Source organism: Podarcis tiliguerta, assembly GCF_965153285.1.
Source record: "Podarcis tiliguerta genome assembly, chromosome: 4".
Taxonomy (NCBI): domain Eukaryota; kingdom Metazoa; phylum Chordata; class Lepidosauria; order Squamata; family Lacertidae; genus Podarcis; species Podarcis tiliguerta.
This window is the reverse complement of record NC_139537.1, coordinates 54,180,638-54,204,433: the sequence shown is the minus strand read 5'-3', so window position 1 is coordinate 54,204,433 and position 23,796 is coordinate 54,180,638. Positions and strand designations below refer to the sequence as shown.

Sequence of the window (23,796 nt, the reverse complement as noted above, 5' to 3'; positions counted from 1 at the left end):
CCTTCATTTATGTCTTCTTCCAGACAATGCAGATGGCAGCTCCTTCATGAAACAGATGGTATTTGGTGTGGTCACAGCTGTTGATCTTCTCAGCTTTGTCACCCCCAAAAACAAGACCCAGGAACGAAGAGATGTGACACTGGGATCAAATTCTTCTGAAAGAATTTTCTCCATGGCAGAATCTGTGGAGAAATAGCAGAAGACCTTTAAGTATAAGGGTCTGGTTTTGTTTTCGAGTATGGCTTTCTATTTTAGAATTAGCATTGTATTTAGTATAGTATTATACTAGTATCTAGTATTTCTATTTTAATTTGCCTAGCTGTTCTTGGTCTGCTATGTTCATAGCTATGCTTATCCTAAATGCCACCAAGAGAAATAATTTGGGATCAGGATGATTGGACAAGATCACATACAGTTAAAATAAGTAGCTATTCTGTGATAGCATGTAAAAAAAAAAGATTCTTGGGAGGAAGCAGTAGACTAAATGGATTCTCCTGTGAGGTTGCCTTGTTGCCTTGATTTTTATCTGACATTTTGTTGTTTGCATTAACATTGACTGGTAAATGCATTTCAAAATCTGCTGGCAGAGCAATAAAGAAATACTACAGATGCAAAGGCTGCCTGACTTGGTTGTAGAACTGAAAATAATACTCCTTGCCTGTACAAGGGAAGTGTGAACTGGGACTGTACAGATGGATGAATGTTCATAAGCCCTCTTTCCCCCAGAGAAATCCTTCCTGCTGTTATGGTTGACTGCTGGAGGTGTATGCTGCTACAACTCACTGCTGCATCAACGTCTTGGAACATTTTTGACCATGAAAGGTTCCTGGGCATAGGAGACCACGTGCATGCCAATGGTTACTACCTCTAAGAATCTGACAGTCATAGAACTGCCATAGCAGGGTGGAGCTTAAGGAGATCTGATTCTGGTACAGATAAACACAGCTACATGTTGATGACTTCTGTAGCCCACCTATGAATAGCAGTTTGGGGAAATAAACATAGTCTCGATAGGTGAGTCCCAAGGGCCAGATACAGATACTTAGAGGACCACATTTGCCCCCCTGCTCTGAGGTTCTTCATACCTACCGTAAAAGAACTACCTATGAAGCACAATAGCGACTAGATTACTTCAATCTAGACCCCCAAAATTAGTTGCAATTAAGTCCCATTGAGAGTAATTTCTATCTGCCTTCACATCATATGGAAATTTGAAAGCAGCTTTATAATTACATTTAATTGACCTTTCTTGCAACCCAAGGTGTTATATTCAGCTCATAATGGTAACTCCCCCTCCCCAATATAGTAGAAAACAGAACAGATGATTTTAATTCTGCAGAAGTTCATAAAGCAGAGCAGTAAACAGTAGACTTGCACTCTTAAGTGCATAGCGTCAGAACTACTTAGCTATATAATGACAGTCTCCAATGTAGCTTTCTGTCTTTGAGTAGACTGGAGAAACGGGGGCCGTGATCTACTTCCTGTTGCTCAGTCCACCTTTTTGTGAAGTTGAGGAACTTCCTTTAGCAGAAAGAAGGCTGAATTCAACAGCTATACTGGCCATTGATTGTGCACCTTTTCACCTGCAATTTGTCTGTACCTTTTTCCTTTTTTGGTATGTAGTTTCTCCTAACCAAGCACCTAACCTTGTGAACAAAGATGTAGGTTTAAGATGCTCTGAACAAGCTGCTGTGCATGTGTCAGCCAGCATTAGATCCCACTGCAAGGAGAAAAGGTTCACCCACGAAACATTCAACCACATGTGAGGTTTATAACTGGATTCCACTGTAGATTGGTTGGGGATGGGGAATGACTGGCCCATACAAGTAAGGAGGCCAGTTGTCAACACTATATGCACATACCTATATGATGCTGACAAGGGAACCTATCACAGAGTAGATATGGGTACACTCTCCCCTCCATCTCTCAGTATGGGCAGAAATGCTTATCTGCATCTTGTATGCCACCGCATGGGTTTTACTCCATGTGAAAGTAGTTGTATAAAACATCCATTTGCATGCATGTATCTCTGGACTGAGCCCACCAATGGACTGTTCCAATGTGAATTCAGATATTTTAAAATGAGGGTCACTTAATGCTGCTCATGTGGATGCTGTTTACAGCAAAATGGCATTACATATTTTTGCCTGGCTAGACAATCAAGACTTCTCAGAAGTTGGCATGCTTATGAATGTGATTTACAGACGTGGCAGGAATTTATGCAGTCGTTTTAATGGGAGCTTTAACTACGTCTCTAAGTACACACATGAAAATCGGTGACATCGCTGACAGAGTGCTCCTTACAATGGTAGCGACACCACAATAGCCAGGTTAATTAGAAAAGCCTTTTGTATTGCTGGCTGTACACAAACTAAAGATAATTACATGTGTTCATTCATTGTGCAATATGTGAACAGATATTCCCTTTTGTGTTTTTAAAAATCCTGGCTCTTATTTTCACCAGATATCCTGTTAATTTTTTATTCCAATGTATTAACAGTTCAATACTCAGCAACACATTCCTCTCACAGAACTACAGGTCCCAGAGTTCTCTGGGAAGAGAGAATTGCAGCTCTATGAGGGTAATAGTGGTCTTTGAAGAACTCTCAGCACCCTTAACAAACTTCTGTTCCCAAGATTCTTTGGGGAAAGCCATGACTGTTTAAAGTGGGACCGTACAGTTTAAATGTATCATGTAGACTTGTCTAGGCTCAGAGAGTTTCTTTATGGGCTAAACCAGACAGTATAAGAGGAATCACATAAGGAACGTGGGATGAAAGTATAGATGGTGGGTTTGTCATGTACAGGGGTCAGCAAACTTTTTCAGCAGGGGGTCGGTCCACTGTCCCTCAGACCTTGTGGGGGGCCGGACTATATTTTTTGGGGGGGAAAGAACCAATTCCTATGCCCCACAAATAACCCTGAGATGTATTTTAAATAAAGGGACACATTCTACTCATGTAAAAACACGCTGATTCCCGGACCGTCCACGGGCCAGATTTAGAAGGCAATTGCGCCAGATCCGGCCCCCGGACCTTACTTTGCCTACCCATGGTCATGTAGTTTGGCCGGATCAGAATCACCATGATTATTATCAGAATTGCTGCACGCTTCCTCAATGTCTGCTATTTGCAATGGGATCAATTGGAGCTTCCCTCCATTTTGAATAGAAGGCATTGGGGAGTGATTACAACTGGGAGCATGGTGAAGCCAAAAGTTTAGAGGCTCCTTCCTTCATGCCCCGTCCTGGACAGCCTTGCCTGCTCCACTGTGCAGGGCCAACTACACGACAAACGCCACGTCTTGCTTGACCCAAGGTCATGAGACAAGCTCATTTCTCCCTCAACCAGGCAATCTTTTGTGATTCAACCCAGTCACAGGAAAGGGGCAAATGTTAACAAGATAGCTCGAGGGACAGGAATGGTGTGAGGTTTGCAGTTAAAATAGGAACATGCTTAGCAGGTAGAAGCAGATTTTAAGCAGGTTAGCCTACATTTTTCCTGTGAGGTAAAAAATGAAAAAGTCACTGCTGCCTTGTCGTCTGGCAATTATTGCCCATTCTAAACTGTGGACTGACGTGTAATTCCACGTGTACAAAATGTTAAAATGTTGTTGCGGAATGGCAGGCTATTCTGAAGAAGATAAATGCCAGTGCATTTGTAATGTGCCAACCTGCATCTTGCCTCATCACTTGCTGCTCAGTAAGCAACAGTGACCCAGCTGCCAGGAACCGACCATAGCAGCTCCATGCCACCCATTGAGCCACTTCCATCCCCCTCCCCTGATAAAATGAGAGTAGTAAAACCTACTTCTTAATCAAGGCGATTATATAGATTATATGGGTAAAAAATGGAGACAAGATAAAGCAAATTTGGACCTGCTTGGCAAGGGTTTAAGGAACTATGGAATAGTAAACAAGAGACAATTAACTATAGTCCTGTATAGTTACAGGATGTACTTACATTAAATTTAAGACACTTTCTTATATAGATAAATAGAGAGGATCCCAGCTGTTAGAATGCAAATTGTAAATTCTTTCTGCTTACATAATATGGAATATGAAAACTCTTTTGACAATAAATAATACTATAATAAAAGACCCACTGGTAATAAATTAGAAAGGGCTCTTAGCTCCTCCCAGCTGTTCAGGTTTATGGGTTTTCCCTCTGTTGTGACATTATAAATAGCATACCTTCCAGCTGAACAGCTACTGAGGAAATATCACTACCTGGGGACCAAACCACTTGCAACACCCACACCTGAAGCCTATCCAGGTAAACTAAAGCTATTTCCCCTTTTCATAGATCAGCTATTTTAACAGAATGTTACCAATTTTTAGCACTCCTCAAATTTTATGAAGCTAAGGCTTGGAAATTTAATACATTTTAAAACTGCAGTAATATATATATATATGTGTGTGTGTGTGTGTATATATATATATATATATATATTACACACACACACACAACAGCAGGAACGGGGCCCAAAGGGGTTGTAGGTGGCACTTCCTTATGCAAGTGGTCCGAGTATCATCGGAGACTGGAGAAGGCAACTATCAGGAGCAGCATGTTGCTTTGAAGGCAATCCATTGGGAAGTGTACCCTGAGCTCCAGTGTGGCTGATGCAGTGAGCCAATCCGCAATGTGCTATGTAATCAGTGTTTGTCCCCCTGGTGTGAGAAAATGCTATGTAAATTGGTGTTCTACTGAGAGAGGGCATTAGCTCTGTGTTTAAAAACACAAAGTTGGGCGAGATAATAGAAAGCAATGAATAAGCAAAAATTGCTATGCTGCTAAAAGGACTTCTTTGCATTTGGTCCACAGTAATGAAGCCTAAGCACTTCCTCTGCCTGCTGCTGAGCTGCTGCTTCCTACAAAATGGTGACTGCAAGCCTCACAGGCCAGACTGTACTGCTGTTCTCTGCCCAGCTTGTCCTGACAACCACAAAGCCGTGACCCGTAAGGACCAGTGCTGTCCGCGCTGCATCCCTCAGTGCAAGTGCCCTGCGTTTCTGAAGGAAGCTTGTATTGAGGAAGGCTACGAAGATGGCTTCCTTCTCCTGGGACAGTCTGTGATTATTGACTTTGGGACCCGAAAGTGTACCTGTGGAGAAGATCATAACATTGTCTGCGCTTCCACTTGCCCTAAAATTTCTCCAGCTTGCAAGTATATAGGAAGACCCCAGGATGGCTGTGGAATGTGCGCTTGTCCCACTGATGATGAAAATTTTGTACCTGCTGGTGAAGTCATTGAAAGAGAATGTAAAATTTGTAAGTGTCCCCCAAATGGGGGGCAGCTTCAGTGCACCTTAACCTCTAAATGCTTGCTAGGGTAAAAAGTGCCCTGTATCGTGGGAGCTGGGTGGTGGTAGTTCCATAGCATTACTAAATAAGCATCCTGGTCTTTTAGGGAATACAGTAGTAGAATTTTAGCTTTGAGAGGGACCTTGAGGATCATCTAGTTCAGTGCCAGTATCATAAAGCTACATCAGCTCTTATGAATGTCAATGAACTTTTCCTAAGAATTAAACAGTTACATAATCTATGGTATTATTTTAATAAAAATAATAATAAAGATTGGAGTTGAAATATGTTTGGGATCCTTACTTAAATCATTATTTGGTTGAGGCAAATATGGGAAATGCTTAGAATTTTGAAAATTAACTGTGATAATAAAGGTTAATAACATATTATATGCATAAATGAGGAAACGTTGGCATACCCAAATGGGATGCAATTGCTAAGTGGCGCCATTAATTGGCTTTTTGTAAAAGCAAAAATGGCAAGGTTTTACGGTTTGGGATATTTTGATTAATTTTTCTGCAATTGTTGTGATGCCCCAACCCAGTGAGGGGAGTCATAACTAGTATGTATTCTCACTCTTCACATTATCTACAAAAGTACAGGGTATAAATTGCTTCGGTAAAATGAATAAAGGGAAGTTCTTCTCTCTCTGTCAAAAATATTAGAACTTGGCATCAAATGAAATTTCATTGTCTGGGGATTCTGAAGCAGCAAAAATATGTCTCCACACAACACAGAATTCATTTATGCAATTCATTCCTAAACGTTGTAGTGATTATCATTAGCTTAAAGGGCATTAGAAGCAGATTAAACAAATTCATGGAAGACTTATCTATCAACAACTGTTTTGAATAATGCTAAATGGGGTCCTTACATTAGGGATGGGGCACCTGTGGCTCCCCAGATGCTACAGAAGTCCATCTCCTAGTGGCCAGGACACTCAAGAGTTGGTTGCATTTCACATATGCTAAAGTGAGCAGTGAAGCCATCAGCACTATAGTGGCACCTAGAGACAGTAAGCAAGTATGAAATCACTGACAAAGGGGGACAGCACATCACCACCCATGCATTCCATACAATGAGAAAACGCCAGGAAGAGAACCCCCAAATGCTTGTGGGCAAGATATCCATGTACAGAACTGCAAAAAAGCAGCTGCACATATTGAATGCATGCACTCATCTTAAAGCTGCTGCTTATGCATCCTGCTTCTGAGTTAACAAAATGGGTTCATAGCAACATGAGAAAGACTACAATCCTCCCCCCCCCCTTTTGGTTTCCAATACGGACTGCTCTTGGCTAACTGGATTGTTTTTATTACAATACAAGGGGGACTCTGCCACCCTGCTCTTATATACTCTTATGCTCTTATATATACTGCACTTATATACTCCTCTCCCTGACAATCCCTCCACTTGCCTGCTGAATCAAGAAATCATCCCAGCGTCTCCCTTCTGTTCTGAAGTCAGGTCTGCACGTGTTTTCAACCTCACCCCCAAGTCCATGCCTTCTTCTCCCCTTTCCTTTTGCGCAACCTCCATCTTGTTCACAGACCAACTCCAGGGTCATCTCCTGCATCGCCATCCTCCCACACATTGCAACTACTAAGCACCCTTTTCCCGTTCTACCCAGTTATGAAGCCACCCCTGCTCCTTCATCTTCACCCCATGCTCATGCCTCCTGCCCGCTTTTAGCAACCCTCCTTTACACTCTCCCATTTTCACCTTCACTCTTTTTCCACCCTCTCTCCAACTACCCCTTCCACACAGAGCACCCCCATTTCCATACCAACCTCCTATCCTGCAGCTCCCTTTGCGCAGACAATTTTCACCCCCCCCTTACCAACTTCTCTTTGCATAGAGACAACCCCCATTTCCATGCCTCTTCCCTCCTATATCACACTTCTGCAAATATATGTTACTGTACGTTTAAGATGAATAGAGCAAGGCTGTTTGTTTGTTCAGCTGCAGAAGGTTAAGTGATGGATGTTGCACCTGTATGGGTGTTTGCTTGATAATAAAATGCCTGTCCTACATTACTGCATTGAATTTGGAACTTTGGGCTTATCCACACTTCCTCTTGCCCTGGAGAAAACCGCTCTTTAGTGCTCAATCAGCGCAAACAGCAATTTGGGTTTTCCCTGGGTTGCTCTTTGTTCTGATCTATTGCTAAGGAGTGGGTTTTCCTTTGGGAAGAAGCAGGGCAAGGGGAAAACTGCTTGGACCTGTTCTTTCTAGGCACAGCAGAAGCAGAAGTGTGGATGAGCCTTTTGTGTAGTAGACAACACATGGTACCAGAAATGAAATGAAATTTGAGGACTCTTACCTCTCACTATGAGGCAGCTGAGTGGAAGAAGGGAAGGACTGAGTAAAACAGGGATGCAACAGCGCTGAAGGGGAAAGGGATTTTCAAACAATGGCAAATGTCTGAGGAGAGCAAGCTGAGTGAGATTTTGAGAGGAAAGAAACGGTGGTCTAAAACAAGGTTTGAGTACAGCAAGAAGCAAGTTGAGAATGACTTTGCTGTGCTGGCTTTCTGACGCTGGCTTCTGTATCATAACCATCTCTATTATTTCGCCTTGGTAATTTTTTTTTTAAACAACCAATCAACAAACAAATGCCTCAGTGTTTCTCCCTTCCCAATCTATTCAGATATTTCCTGTTGTTTCCTGTTGCCTCTCAGTGTCAGACCCTTCATGCTCCCATGCCACAACCACGGCTGTTGTGTAACCTGCCTTCTCTTTTACGCCCCTGCCCTGCCTTCATGAAAATCCAGGATGCTACAGATCCCCCAGTTGGGTCAGCATGGTGATGGACTAGCGCAAATATAGTATTACAATATTAAATAAGCTATCTATGGCAAATAAATAAAATTTTAAAAGCAAGGGCACTTGATTCTCAGTGTTGCATCTGCACGAATGTTCAGTAAGCAGTGACTCTCAAGTATCTTAGTAACAGGCCCCATAAGAGTATTTTGTTTCAATATTTTATCCACATAGCTACTACCATTTCTCTTGGGAGTCAGTATTCTACAAATATTGTGCCTGAAATCATACACAATTACCAGGTGGTGTCATCAAACTCACTGGGGCTTAACTTCTGAGTAGATATGCATAAGATTGCCCTATTAGGAGCCTAACTGGAAATTAAAAAAAACTAGCTTGGCATGGGGTAGGACCTTCTAAATGGTCATTTTAAAGGACTATTTCACTTTTATTTCAGAACAACAAAGAGAGAAAATATTTTGAACTAATTCATTGCATAGCTTTTCGTTAAGCTTGTCTACAATTAAAAACACAACATTCTCAGATCAGTAAGAATGTTGCATTTTTGCTCCTATAATCTAAATAATGACTTGTGAAAAGAAACATGCAAAATATTTTCCAACTTAAATACCTGGGGAAGGATTTCCAAACAAAACTGATGTATAAAAGAAAAACAAAATTGATATCTACATTATAGAGTACTGAAACAGGAACACAGTAATGTGACAATTGACCTTAATTAAAGCAATGTGAAACTTTACTTTTAAAACACAAAGTGAAGAAATCATGCTTTGAGTTCAGAGGTTTCATGTAAAACACATTGATGAATCATAATTATTTTGCCATGCTGGTTCAAATATTTCATTAAATGACAAAACAAACCGAACAACTAAGTTTATCAGAGTTTAGATTTTAAAGATTGTCAATTATGAAGATAAAATATTTCCTGATACAACTGAAGACATGTTTTTTTCTCTCTGCCAAAATACACAGACTCTAACAAATGGCAAGTACCCAAAACATAAGGATTAGATACTATAACTTTTTTTAGAAATGGGGCTCCAATGACTTATTTTGCAGACAAAACCCATAATCATTCATCCTACGTAGGTTACGGACCTTAAAGTCTAGCGTGCTTTCCTTTGTATTTCCTGCATCAACAAACCAATATTTAAATATGCTATAAAGAGCCTACTTTGTATAATGCTGTTATCACAGGCAGACAAGCACTTGTAAAAGCAGTTGTCATTGACTTATATAATAGCCACAATCCAAAGGAGTGGGCATATGAATGAGATGGAACCACACACACAGTCAAAAGCCTTATATAGTTGTCACTGAAGCAAAAGTCTCCTCAAAATGTTAAACAAGTTTAAGAAAATGTAATTTGGGTTTGGTAAACACAATCTACTTCCACTTGTAATGGCATTCCAATGATCAGTAACATCCAATATGTTTCAAAGAGAAAGTAAAGCACATTAAGTATTGAGAAATGGATGCTTAGCACATTTCTACCAAATGTGATACATGTAATTGAACACACCATGATTGGCTGATGCAGCCTGAATCTCATCATGAATCCTGGATTAGTGGTCCACTTCTGGGTTCCTTTGTAGAGATACTACCTCATTAAAGTGATACTAACTTTCCTACAGTTGAACTGGAATTCCCAAAACATCTTTTGTACCTTCTCTTGTACTACAAGAATTTTTAAAACATGTCCTTTTGACCATACATGGCCAGGCTACAGTGCTATCCCAAAAACACAGCTCAAGCCTTCTGCCCTGTTTTTTGCACATTAATGGCATAGCAAGCATACAGCTAGTTCTGGACACCTACTGCAGAGTTTATTTTTCTTAACCGTGCGTGGCATTCAACTGAGTTTTACTCAGAGGAGACCTGTTGAAGGTAAGGACATGATGACTAAGGTAGGTCCATTCATTTAATAAAGTTCGACTTTGAGTAAAACTAGAATACCTTTCTGTTTTGGTGGATCAGTTTACCATCTCAGGAGAAGGATGCCAATACGTACACCAGTCATAAATAATAGCACCATTATAAGACACATCAAAATAAACTACACTCATTCATCTAATGCGATGATTGAAAGTGATTACTTAGCTCGCATGTATTTGGATATCAAGTTTTGAAGAGTTTAAACTCTTCTTAAGTCCAGCAATGCTTTTCCAAACATTTCTGTGGATAAGAGAAAGTTTCAAGGTATCTGGGCAGAGCTGCAATTTCTAGCTCAGTGCTGTTATAACTGTTCCAACCAACTGCAATGAAACTAAACAAAAACACAACTCAGCAAGGAAAGGCAGAGCATTTGCCACCTCCCAGTTTCAGGTATATCAAGAATTTGCTTGTGCTGAAGGGTAGACGACCCATGTCCAGAACTCAGCAGAAAGTTGGAGTCCAAACCCAGAACCATCAAACTGATATCCATCCCAAAGATACTGATGATTTGCTTAATGTGGGATTGTTTTGTCCTCATAGAAGTCACAGCATATTAGTTACAGGCTGGCATGCTTCAATTTTGATATTTCTAGATCTGTTAACCATGGCTGTGAGAACAGACATGTACAAATGAATTTAACATTAAAATATATACTTCAGAGGCTATGAAATAAATGAAGAATGGTTTGGTTTCCTTTTGTTAAATAAGCCTGCATACAGGGGAGGCCTCTTTTTGAAATTCAACAGCATTTGGCTGATTTGTATTTCAAAAGGGCATACAGTGGCAAATATAAACTCATGTCATGTGGAAAATACTTTGCGCAGTAAACTGTTTGCATGCAGGTAGCCCATCACAGTAGTTTTAACCCCTACATCCCAAACTGGGAGGGGAAACCCAAAAGTGTGAGAGCAGATCCAAGTGTGAGCGGCAACTGCCCTCTTGTTTTTTACTTAAAATGGCCACAATCTACCACCTGCAAATATGTCTTGGGTACTCCATTCTACATGCCTTTGCCCCAAATCCCCTTTACACTTTCAGAAAGCCTGCTTTTGCTCTGAATTACATTACAAGCATTTCAAGTCTAGGCGTTTTACAAAGGAAAAGAAAATGTTGCTTTGGGTCTATCTCTTGCTAACACTTTCTAATATCAGAGAGTGGAAATATGCAGCTAAAACAGGGAAATGTTTTTGTATAAGGAAAAAAAGGGGGGTTGTATGAAGTGCTACTGAAAAAAGTCAAGAAAGGGTGCTATCCTTAGGTAACTATTTTAAAGCCAATAAAACACAATGAAGCGACTACCATTGAGCTATGGTACGTTCAGATGCACAAATGTTTGTTGCATTTCATTAGCTCTTTCAGTGGTGGTGCTTAAATGTTGTGGTTTTAATGGTATTATTCCTATATAAACTTGCTACATTATACCAATGTTTCCTCAAACAAACCTCTTGTAAACATTTTTCACATCTTAACACTGTTCAGAAAATTTCAAAAAGCATGAAAGAGAAATTATGGGTTAACCCAACTTTCACACAACTGTAAAAGTGAATGTGGTGTCTATCTAGACTTTATGAAAAGTGTTTCAGTACATTCTTGATCTAAGGTTGTCATCTCTCGGCTGTCTCCTTGCTTTGTATTTGTAGCTTTCTAAGGCTGTGAGGCTATGGAGATCACAGCACTCTTGTCAACCTCTGTCTGCTGCCTTGTTTATCTGGTGATCAGGAGAGTACCTATGGAATATGAGATAAAAATAAGACATTGTAAAGTGGGTCTATTTGAGCATTAATTGTAGTAGTGTGGTTGTCAATGAAAAAAACAACACTTCTGTATAGTAGGGGCTGGTTAACATAACATCTCAGATCTTGTGCTGTCTATACCAGTGCTAAGCTACCTGGACAGGCAAATAATGATGGCGTAGTGACATCACTCACCCAGGCCATGTTTGTGGGAAATTGATTATGGATCGTAAAAGAACCTCTATCAAGTAGATAGAGCCATGCTGTCACCATAACATTTGGATTGGGTCTGATATAGCCTAGAGGTAACAGAATAAAAATGTAATTTGTTCTTCCCAACTTCAGACTTACCTATACAGGAAAATAAGGCTTGTTGAAAGGTGCCAAATCTTTTTAAAGCCCATCCAAAAACCCCAGGGAAACAAATTCTTTGAAGGCTTTGTTGAATCAGGACTTCCAACCATGTTAATTTATCACATTCAGATAGAGATAAATCTGGATTTTGTTGGTGCAGATAACGTCACCCAGTTCCTCCAAATAGCTAACCAAGCCCCCAGGGCCTAATACCAACTCCCAGTAGCATGAATGGCACTACACACAAGACTATAAACAAACTCGAGAGGTATGGGGTGGGGAGCTAATGACATTTATGGTGAAGGCTAATTTATCATCACTATTTTTGAGTGCTGAATGTTATAGTTAGTATGTTGAAGCATTGCTGAGATTGTGCAAGTAAGGTTGTGCTTGAGAAATTCATTTTTATCTTAACCTTATCACATACTTTGGCTATAAAAACAACAAACAATTGAGAAGAGGCAATAGTGAGGGGGAAAGATGTATCGCAGTTCAGAGGCTAATATCCATGTTCTGTCAACAGGTGTGTACTGCTATAGATTTTATCTTGATTATAAGGCAAGATTGTGGGTTTTTACTCCCTATGCACACCGATTTATCAAATCGCTTGAGAAACAGGTTTCGATATAGACTGAAATGTAACATTAGTTTATACGGAATACAAATCAGTGCTTAACAATAACCAAGACCCCATTAAGGAATGGGTCCTTCTCACATCACCACTTTATGCCACAATAGGCTGTACCACTATGGGATAGCAGAGATCCATAGAATATGACATAGGCATGTTTATTCAATTTGGACTGTTTTCATAACCTTCCAAATAGGAGTACTAAACATTTTTCTCATGCTCAATACAGTCATCATCCCAATTCTTAGAGAATTTATAAAAATATTTTACTCCGATAATCTGATAAGGTAAAAATAAGTGTTTTATAGCAAATTATGAACAGACTCACTAGCTATGAGTAGAGCTGCTAAGTTGCAATCCAGAAATCCCCCTTGCACCATTAAATCTACCACTGAATTGGGACGCTCACCGCTTCTTTTGCCCATTCCACTTCCTTTGTTGCCCTCCCCGCTATCTCAACCCCACATATTTCAAGCAGGATTCCAGCATGCCACAGGGCAGGTGGATAAAACGACAGGTAGCAGCTGTGTCAGTGACAAAATCCAAAGGTACAGGGGGAATCTAGGGTTTCCACCGAACAACTAAATGAGAAATTAAGTTCATTTTAAATGCCATACATTCGTTACTGACTCACACGTTTCCACTTTCTTTTATGTGTTTTGTTGCCCATTTCAGACTGGCAGGTTTTTTTTTTTAAGGTGCAGAAGCATCTTTCAAATCTACATGGCTAACTTCATAAACAAATCCCAAACACTAGTCTGACATGCTTTACATTTACATTGTTAAACCACCTAGAGTAATCTTAAAATGACAGGACTAATTGCATAACTCTCCAGGAGACTGAAGTACTTTCAAATTCTCCCACCAGGGCAATTTCATATGTCACAAAACTGCAGCAGAGATGATGATAGACAACAGCAACCATTGAGTAAGATGATGATTGTGTGATGGGTGTATATTTAAACCCATGCTAATGTAAAATTAACTCACCCGCGAGGCATCCATCATCTTTCCCCCAGGACTGCAGTCCCATGACACCCCCCCCCCATTCCCTTATTAGGGGAATCTGGGATCAATTTTGTGAGTGAAAAAATTACCCTGAGAAAATAATGGGGTGATTATGTTTTTTTCCTCTCTCTCTTAAATTACTAGAATTTCAAAACCAAAACCAAAAACAACACATTTGAAAGAAGTTGCTGCACCTGTAAAGACACTCTTTAAGCCGACTATGAAATACAAAAAGTGCACTCTTCTATATCTACATATAAAACATATTAGAAATAAAACTTGTGTAAAATGTTTGCTGTGCAAACTATAAAAAGTCAGTCAGTCTATTGTTTTTCCTATATATTTAGGCCAGATTCTCTTGCTTCCTATTGCAGAGAATCACTGTTATCCAAGACCAGCCCACTGATGTTTGTGGTTGAGAGGTCTGCTCCGTCATCTTCAGTGCTGTCCACAGATTCATCCTCACTTTGCCCTGCCATCATGACTTGTTGAACAGCCAAAGTAGTACCATCAGACGAAAGAGATTGCAGACTGTCTACATTCATGTTGACTGGGGCTGTAATTGTTACAACGGCTCCTGAGAATGGGGAGGAAAAACAACAATTCAATTCTTTTACAAAATCCACAGTTCTTACTCTGAAAAACCTATTAATGAAAAGCCAAGGATCTAAAAATTAAAAGTGAATGAAAGTTGAATAAGGTATTTGAATTATCTTTCTCCATACAAGTAATTTCGAAAACAGAGATGTCAGTTTTAGTCTATTGAGATTTCTGAGTTTTGAACATCTTGGAACACGTTTCTCATTTAGCTTAATAAACAGTGGGTTTGTGCTTTTAAAATTGGGCAGCCAATGAAAAGCAATCCCAAAGCTGTTAACTTTTAAGGCTACAATTCTATATACAATTACTTGAGGACAAGCCCCAGTGAACAAAGTGGAACTTGCTTCTGAATAAACATGTGTGAGGCTGAAAGTGTGTACCAGACACAGGCATGTTTAACCACATTGAGCCATTACAGACCTCTGTTTATATGAATGGTGCCGATACATAGGAGGGCAAAATAATACAATGTGGCACATGAATCATGTGATCCATGAAGAACTGCTGCTATGCTAAGGGCATGTTCCTAATTGCCTGATCAGTGCTGATGGAGGGAGCTACAGCTGGGTAGAGGTGTCCCTCTACTTGGCTCTGGTGGGCTCCACTGGCTGCAGAGACACATGCTGAAAGCACAGCTGATTGGGCAGTTAGCTCCAGCAGTATTCCAACTGGTGGTAACTAGTGTAGACCCCCAAACAGGGTGCTCCAGTGCTGAAGCAGGGCTGGGGATGAATCTGATGGATCCTCAGCAGGCCAACTGCCAGAAAAGAGGCCCAATTCAGACCCACCCCCTGCTGCACAAGCCTGGAGCTGGCACGGCGGAAGAAGAAACTGGCCCTGAACTGGTCTGCCTTCAACAGTGTGAGCAGCAGCTGGGGGTTAGAATTCTCTGAAATTCATTTACATCAAGGGATTATTTTTACTAGAGAGATTGCACCCCTTTCATACAAACTGTTTGCAAAATTGTCTGACAGGCTCAGGAGAGTCTCTAAAACATCCAGTTTGCAAAGAGTAAATAAAGTAGCTGAGGAATCTTCTCACCATCTGACATTGTAAGTTCATTTGATTGATGCTGAGCTACTCCTGATGCAATGGAGTCTGGCCAGAACCTTTGAACTGGTCGGTTTTGAGCTGTTTTCTTCTTTGTTTTTGGAGTTTCAGAACAGCTGGAGTCCAACATTGGCTGAAGAATTCGTCTTCTAGCATTGATAAACCTAAAATGACCAAAAATGAATCTTATGAAGACATCCGTAAAATCAGACTCTCTATACCCAAGCCCAGTGCTAAGCAGGAACACACACACACACTTGGCTGATAGAAAGGGAGTATGATTCTGCTGCCTTTGGATGTGGTAGAGAGTTCCCTGCAGGGAGCTTTCTGGCATACTGAAATTCAGTGCTTAGCAGGATCGCCTCCACACAACATTAGTCAATGTGAAGGGAGGGTGATTCTGCTTGGTCCAGGTGCTCCTTGTTTCTCCTGTCCTGTCAATGGAGAGGAGTGGGGAAACAATCACTTTGCTAGGCCTTTGTTCGGATCTTCCCAAAGCACAGAACATGGGCCTGATAAAGTGGTACCAAAATGCAAATCCTGCACAAGGGATTCTCACAGCTGGGCAGGACAATACACCTGTCAATCATGTGGCATACTTGCCAAGGATGATTCCAGTAAGGATCTGGCCCACGACCACCTCTGCCCTACATCAATCCCGTCCAGTTTTAGCTTTACATAGCAGCCCAAAGGAAAATGCTGTATATTTCTACGTGACTTTTCAATATAGGTGAATTTTGTAACACAAAAAAGTGGCATATTCGTTGTATCTTACCAGTTGTTAACCTGAAGTAATGTCAGATTGGTTTGTGCTGCTATCTGTTTTTTCTCATCCTCTGTTGGATATGGATGCTACAGACAGGAAGGGGGATGGAAAAGGTATAAGAACTTGCTTTTTGACTCTTTAAAGATATGCAATAAGCACAATACAAAAAACTGCAACCATAAAGCAAAATGAATACAATTTAGTGCGGGATTAATTCTATGCTAATTAGATAATTTCTGACCAGATAAACAATTTTTTGACAACACACATCACAATGATTTCACATGTGTAGATTGAAATTTTCATTGTTTTATGTAATATGTTGATTTTATGACACCGATTACAGATAATAATTTATTACTCCAATAATGAAAGGAACATTATTATTTAGACTCCTACTTCTGTGAACTTAAAATACTCACTGCTATTATAAAAATCAACACATTCTCATCCCTAGTACTCCAATTTCTATAGTCTCTGGTGCTAGTTCCCAGAAAACTTTTATTCACAGGTAAGGAATTGAAAAAGACTGCAAGGGAAAGGAAATCTACAATAACTTCAAGGATTCTGTCACCTGCAGGGATCTCCATACTCTACCTTTTAAAAAAATCATTTAGTCTCAATTTTTTGTTGCTATATTAAGTTTTACGAAATCATAAAATGAACTAGCCAATTTCCCCCAGATGTAATGAATGTATCCCCCCCCCCCCGAATTCTCACAGAAAATTTAAATTCTCTATCTTTTCAGTATGTTAGCTGGCAGACCAATCTTTGCTGATATCCCTGATCCATTGACAGTTACTGGCCCAGTTTAGGCATAACTGATAAGACAATTAGTAATTGGGTGCAATATAAACTAAGATTATTAAAATGCTTTGCACAGTAACAGAAGAAATAGATAGTAAACTGTCAAGCATTTATTATTTAAATGGCTGCAGTCAAAAACATTCCCTCCCAGGAAAAAAAGAAGGCAAGTGCTTCAGAACATCTTTAACCTAGCTCATGAAACCTAAAAGAAAGCCAGAAAGGGCTTCAACATCAGCCTTCAAATGATAACCAGGTTGACCACTACATGATTTTTTAAAAGAATTAACAATATAACTTTATCCTTAAATGTCCATGTGGAGGGGATTATTCTCCCAGCTGTCCTTGCTAGGCAGCATGATCCTTGGGGAACACAGCATGTGATAAAGCTGGATTTATCACATTGTGTCATATGGTATGGATGAAATACCATGTGGAGTTAAATAAAAGCATTACCAATTAAAAATCTACAAGAGAAACATAGCTCTTTCTAGTACTATCTATAATGTACTTAGTATAGTAATTCTAGTAATTTATCAGGAACTGTCAAGAATTAATAGATACCCAATTCCCAGTTCAAAAGGGAATACAGTGGTACCTCGGGTTAAGAACTTAATTCGTTCTGGAGGTCCGTTCTTAACCTGAAACTGTTCTTAACCTGAGGTACCACTTTCGCTAGTGGGGCCTCCTGCTGCTGCGCTTCTGTTCTCATCCTGAAGCAAATTTCTTAACCTGAGGTACTATTTCAGGGTTTGTGGAGTCTATAACCTGAAGCGTCTGTAACCTGAAGTGTCTGTAACCTGAAGCGTCTGTAACCTGAGGTACCACTGTACTGGACCACATATTACATTAGCTGTATAGAAAGTTCAAGCTATTTTAATACCTTTGGATGAAGCCACCAGCACTGGTAGCTTGTTACATATATTGCTCTATCTGCTAGAGCTGAAAATACTTTTGCCCAAACAATACAATTTGAGGGGACTGAGTATAATAAATTTGATCATGAGTACATGGACTGTGGAGCATTCCTGTTGAGCGTTCCTCCCCTGCCTCCATAAACATATAGCCAAAGGGACTGAATTATTTACAAATGTACATATAACATGTGAATTAAGAAGTAAACCTGTAAAAACTTTTGTTTGCTCTTTCAGATCATAATGTAACTGACTATGCATGTAGGTATTACAGGAAACATGTGTGACCCTAAGCTAACAAGGCCCCTTTTGAGAGTGTGGAGTGCATTTAGTAAGGCAATCTGCACAAAGAAACATACTACTGCATTCTAGCCCCCTAGGAACTGTTCAGATTAACAGAGATATAAATATATCCCTCAAAGGACTACTGTTCAAGGGAGCACAGGATTAAAAAAAAATCCTCAGCATGATGTAATAAAACCAAAAATATCTCTGAAATTTAAGATCACAAGGTTATATAATAGACATCTACTGAATTTGGGCCTGATTCAACTCTAATATACCAAGTTAATATATTCTGAGTAGGTAGTTAAAAGCTTCAGATTTTGCCAAAACATTTCCCCCCCGTGCAGATACCAGCAGAAATTATCAGAACAGTAGTGATTCCCAAATCACTGTGATCAACCTTACCCCTATGTGCTGAAAAAGCCAAGACCTCATCACATTTGTAGCATGCTTTGGAAGAACTCCTCTTTTATTTTTTGATGACCCGTCATCTTGATGCAAGATGCTTAAATCTTGGTTTAATTGTAACTGGAGCTGCACAGAGATTCAGAAGTAGCAGGCAGTTACTAACACACCATAATATTACCATTAAAAAAAAAAATTCACTAAAAAATGCTTATAGTGTAAAACAAACCTGTGAATTCTGGATCCTGATGGTTCCAGGTGACAAAGCTTGTGTCACTACTTGACCTTGAGGCGTGACCACAGTCACTGGCTGATAAACCGTACCACCTTAAAAGAATATTATAGCAATATTACACTACAGCAAAGGCACAGTATGATAATAACATTTTCATATAGATGTCATTAAACAAACAAAACAATAAACTATTTACACAACACACAAAACTTATTTTAAAACTTCGCTATAATTTTACATAAGCTTTTTTTTTTTAAAAGACAATTGCATTTGATTCACCTTTCCATACAACCATTATTGTGAAAATGCTAGGCCAGCTGCTTGCATAATAATTTGTATTTGAATAATATAAAAAATTATGTATTCATCATCAGCCTCTTGAGTGAGATGAGCACACAACCCTAGAGTCGGTCACGACTGGCCCGTACGGGCAGGGGTACCTTTACCTTTACAGCAGCCATTATTATTAATATTTATTAAATTTGCATACTGCCCTTCATCCAAAGATCCCAGGGCTACTCACAACAGAAAAATAAAAAATGAGGATACAAAAAAATTTAATAAAACAAACATTCCACATGGCTGCTTCAATAGGAGAACAATACACATGGCCCATTTCATTGGCTTGGCTCCCTCCCTCCCATAACTGTCTGGTTCAGTCAACCTGGTCATTTTATCAGTTATTTTGTATGCATTTGTACTGAATTTTCTCATTTTCCTCATCCTTCCCCATCCTCCCCCCCCCCCATTTTTTATACCATGCCTACCTAATTATATGCCATTATTTTAAATTGTAAATGACCTTGACTGCACAGGCAGAAAGGCGACATATAAACATAGTAATCAAAAAATCATCTCAAGAATTCCTTTTCTTAGTCACTTAACAGACACAAACTACATCTACGATGAGTGCAGTGTTTGAATTTTTATTCAGTGCTTCCTACCTGCAACGGTTGCCATAGTTACATTTCCCTGCTGCAAGGCTGATGCAGGTACCATAATCCCCTGGGGACTGAGCGTACCTGTGATGGCACTTTGAATTGGCTAGAAATAGTAAACAACAAAAATTACAGGAACTTATAACAAAGGATGCTCCCATCACTTTAAGTTGAAATGGTACTGTACCAAATATGAGAAGTTCAAAACATAAACCCAATGAGGATAATGATGATGTCATCACTACCAACCAGTATGATCAAAAACAGTGATGAAACTAATATGAGAAGGAAATTCAATGAAAGGAGTGGTAAATAACCTAGATATTTCAGTTTGACAGCATGTTGCGTTTATATTTGGTTTTCCAAATGTGGGTTTTCTTCTTCACATTGAACCACATATCAGAATATAGAACAGATATGCAAATTCTGGATTAGAAGTAACCCAGCTGACAGTGCTTATCCCATTTAATATTAGGCTAGTCACATGCTACTGTAATCAAAGTGCTTGTAAAAGAGACAATTGATAAATTTTAGTCAATGCACTGCATATTTAGGAAATGTTATTCTACAATAATTTAGAATATCCCAACATTTCTTAAAAAAGAAAAGAAAAGGTTATGCAAATATGCTTATGGCTGCAACCCTATTACCTGGAAGTATGTCTTGCTCAACTCATTGGGACTTCAGAATAGACTTGTTTAGAATTGTGTTATAAGTAAAAAAAGATGGCAACCACATGTATAGTCAGAATATATATAACACTGTATTGTTGGGGATGAAATTCTAGCCCTTCTAAAGTCAATGCTAGAAAAATGCATGAATCCTCACAATTAAGCATGGTCAATATTTCATTGTTTTCCACCGGAAGTGTAAAGTTTCAAGCACTTAAAATTTGAACATTTTGGATGTTTTGCAAACTTAAAATTTATCTGATTTATTGAGGTACCAGGCCAAATCTACAGGTAAGTCTAGATGACAATGCAATTTACAATTAGTACACTGACATGGGGCTGGCATGATGGATGCAATGAAACACAATGAAGAAGTTCAAAAACATACACCAGTATCTCAATACTAATAGTGATAAACTTAATTTATGCCATGGAACTTGTGAGCAGATGTTGTCTGACTGGCTTCTAGGAGAGCTCTCATGGTATGAATGGTGAATGTAGCCATATGCTAAAGTTTTGAGAGGTGTGCTCTGAAATTATAGCATTTCTGATGGCATTTTGACTTATGTTCAAGGAAAAGATAGGGAATGAACAAGATATGAAATTATCTACCAACTTCCACCTAAACATTAGGAAGAACTTCCTGACAGTAAGAGCTGTTTGACAGTGGAATTTGCTGCCAAGGAGTGTGGTGGCGTCTCCTTCTTTGGAGGTCTTTAAGCAGAGGCTTGACAACCATATGTCAGGAGTGCTCTGATGGTGGTTCCTGCTTGGCAGGGGGTTGGACTCGATGGCCCTTGTGGTCTCTTCCAACTCTATGATTCTATGATTCTATGATTCTGTTTCTCTAGTTACTAGCAATTCAATTTCAAAAATATAATACTTCTGTGTAGCAATACAATTTCAAAAATATAATACTTCTGTGTAGCAGTTGGTTTTTTACACTTTCCAATAAATTAAACAAAACAGAGTGCCTGCATGGACACATTTTTCATTATAGGTGTTATGTATAGGAGGGCCCATAGCTCAGTGGTAGAGCAAATATTTTCCAAATGGTTCCAGGCTTAAAGTCTGGTATCTCCATAAAAGGATATAAAGTATCAGGTACCTGAGGCCTTATAACAGACTCTGCCAAACAGAGCAAACAATTCTGAGTCCAAGAGATCTGAATTCGTATAACACAGCTTTTGGGCCCTTATGTGCATGGAATGCAGGCTGTGGGATGTGAGGAGCTTTATTTTATGTCCTGAAGCCTTGTGTATGTGATGAGAGAGCAATCACAGAACCCTATTTCTACATACAAATCACCACTTGCTGGGATGGGGCCATTATCTACAATGAGATGAACAAAGCCAACCCCCAAATTAGGCTAAGGAGGTAGTGCCAAAGAGGTGCAATGATAATCGTGTCATTTTTGCTCTACTGCTCACATTTTCTGGTGACTCTTTCCATGAAGACAGCTGCTCCAGCAAATCCAAGCTATCTCTATCATGTTTAAAGTTGCTGGACTGCAGACAAAGAGTTGATAGATTATGATCATTCTTTAAGAATTACATTTCCATGTACGTGACTACTAAGAAAAAGGGAGATCTTATAATCTTAACAATATCACAAATCCTTAAAAACTGCTAGCTTGCCAGTCGCAGATCATCTATTTGTAAATTGCATGGTTTACAAATTCAACCAAAATTAACATAGTAATTTATATTTTATCTGCTCTTTCTTTGTTTGTTTTTAAAACTAATCTTACCTATCCTGAGTCTTTGGGATAACGCAGATTATAAATCAAATAAAGAAAATATATTTTAGTTAGCATGAAAGGTACCTGGGGTTGTACAGGTGAATAAGGACTCCCAGATTCTCCACTTAGCAAAGTTTCACTGTTCATTTTTGTTTTCAGACAGGCAATATAGCGACTACAGAAATCCTTACAGAGCTCATTAACTTTTTCTAGCTCAAGCAGATGAATTCGTAGAACCTGAATTGCCTTTACCATCTAAAAGAGGGAAAAGAGAAAGAATTCAGAGACAAGTAAAAAACCAATGAAAACAAACATTTGCATATGTCATTTACAGTGTGCGAAGTTGTTCAATATATGTTTGAGCTACTTTTTTGCTTATTTTCAACAGGGCTGTTTATAATTATTGTTGCTTTCTCCTACCCATATATTGTCTCAATGTGGGAAACTGTGTACTGTACACTGTTAACTGCTTGCACAAAACTGGGGACTGCCCACAGCATGTATAGGCTATATAAATGCATTTTTCTACACAGATCTGATTTGTGCAGATTATCATGTATGATGCAGCCCTCCTATTTAGCCCACCTTTTCCATTTTTCTTCTTATACAAGGCTACAAGTTTCCAATGAACAACATGCAGAGATTTTCACATACCCAACTTCCCTATGATAAGTAGTTGAGCTGATCAGAAATAGCAATATGCATTATCTTCAAGTGTCAACTCAAGTACAATCAGATGTGCATTTGGCACAAAGCCAACCACTCAATTTATTTTACTTGTTAAGAAAATGCAGCCTCAGAGTGGCTTACACTTACGGAATAAAAATACAATAATTAAAACATAAAATTACAAGATGATGCAATCTACAATCAGTGGCAGAAAAAAAGTGGGAAAGAATCAGGAGTAATCAACATTAAAAGCAGGAAAGGCATAAAAGCTCTGAGTAAAAAGGAATCACAAAGAGCACAATGAAAATCCACTTGCACAACAGGACTTCTGGTTTCTCATCTTTATCCACTGCAGCTGCCCACGGGCCCCAAGAATCTTGAGCAGATTTTGAGGCTGTGTGGAAGGATAGAGGAAACTAGAAGCCAGGGGTGTAGCTAGCTGCTCCGGCACTCGGAGCAGCAGGAGCGGGGCGATCCACCCAGGGGGCGGGGCAGCGATCTGCCCAGGGGGGAGGCACAGCGAGCTGCCCACGGAGTTCACCTGGCGGGCGCAAGCCCCACGCTGCCATTTTAGGCAGCGTGCAGCCTCGAGCTACCACGTCACTCCCAGGACAGACACGTGGCCTGGGCGCGCTGCAGACCAGGCCCCGCGGTAAGTGCCGCCCCCCCTGTGGTGTGCCATTTTATCACCCCCTCAGGGATGACACCCAGGGTGGTTCGCACCCCCACTTCCTACGCCCCTGGTAGAAGCCATATTACACAAATGGATATTCACACAAAGGAGAGAGTTCAATAAGCAGACTGCATCTTTGAATGGGTTCTTCACCTGGTCACTACCTGCCCCATATCAGAAGGCAGTGGCACCAGGAGAAGGGCCTCTGGATATAAGCTCAATATTCAGGAAGCACCTCAATTGCCAGAATCAGCAGGCACAAAATATCATGAAGTTTCCACTTAAGGAACTACATGC

At 39.8% G+C, this 23,796-nt stretch overlaps 2 protein-coding genes across 14 annotated transcripts in view; one reads left to right on the top strand and one right to left on the bottom strand.

Annotated features, from left to right (window-relative positions):
* LOC310676047 (cystathionine beta-synthase-like) overlaps positions 1–615 on the top strand; it is a 28,493-nt gene extending 27,878 nt beyond the window's left edge. For all 6 annotated transcript variants that reach the window (XM_083437353.1, XM_083437351.1, XM_083437348.1 and 3 more), the window contains exon 16: positions 24–615. In XM_083437353.1, the coding sequence (XP_083293479.1) occupies positions 24–196 (173 nt within the window). In that variant the 3' untranslated portion in view covers positions 197–615. The remainder of the gene's footprint in view (positions 1–23) is intronic.
* Positions 616–8,800: 8,185 nt separating this feature from the next.
* PKNOX1 (PBX/knotted 1 homeobox 1) overlaps positions 8,801–23,796 on the bottom strand; it is a 30,702-nt gene continuing 15,706 nt past the window's right edge. For 5 of the 8 annotated variants that reach the window (XM_083437368.1, XM_083437369.1, XM_083437372.1 and 2 more), the window contains 7 exons: positions 22,242–22,412; positions 19,752–19,851; positions 18,802–18,899; positions 18,573–18,701; positions 16,174–16,250; positions 15,390–15,562; positions 8,801–14,325 (listed from right to left, as the gene is read on the bottom strand). In XM_083437368.1, coding sequence (XP_083293494.1) covers positions 14,114–14,325; positions 15,390–15,562; positions 16,174–16,250; positions 18,573–18,701; positions 18,802–18,899; positions 19,752–19,851; positions 22,242–22,412 — 960 coding nt within the window. In that variant the 3' untranslated portion in view covers positions 8,801–14,113. Of the gene's footprint in view, positions 14,326–15,389; positions 15,563–16,173; positions 16,251–18,572; positions 18,702–18,801; positions 18,900–19,751; positions 19,852–21,846; positions 21,925–22,241; positions 22,413–23,796 lie in introns of all 8 variants that reach the window. The other 3 variants (XM_083437366.1, XM_083437367.1, XM_083437365.1) reach the window with 1 other exon arrangement.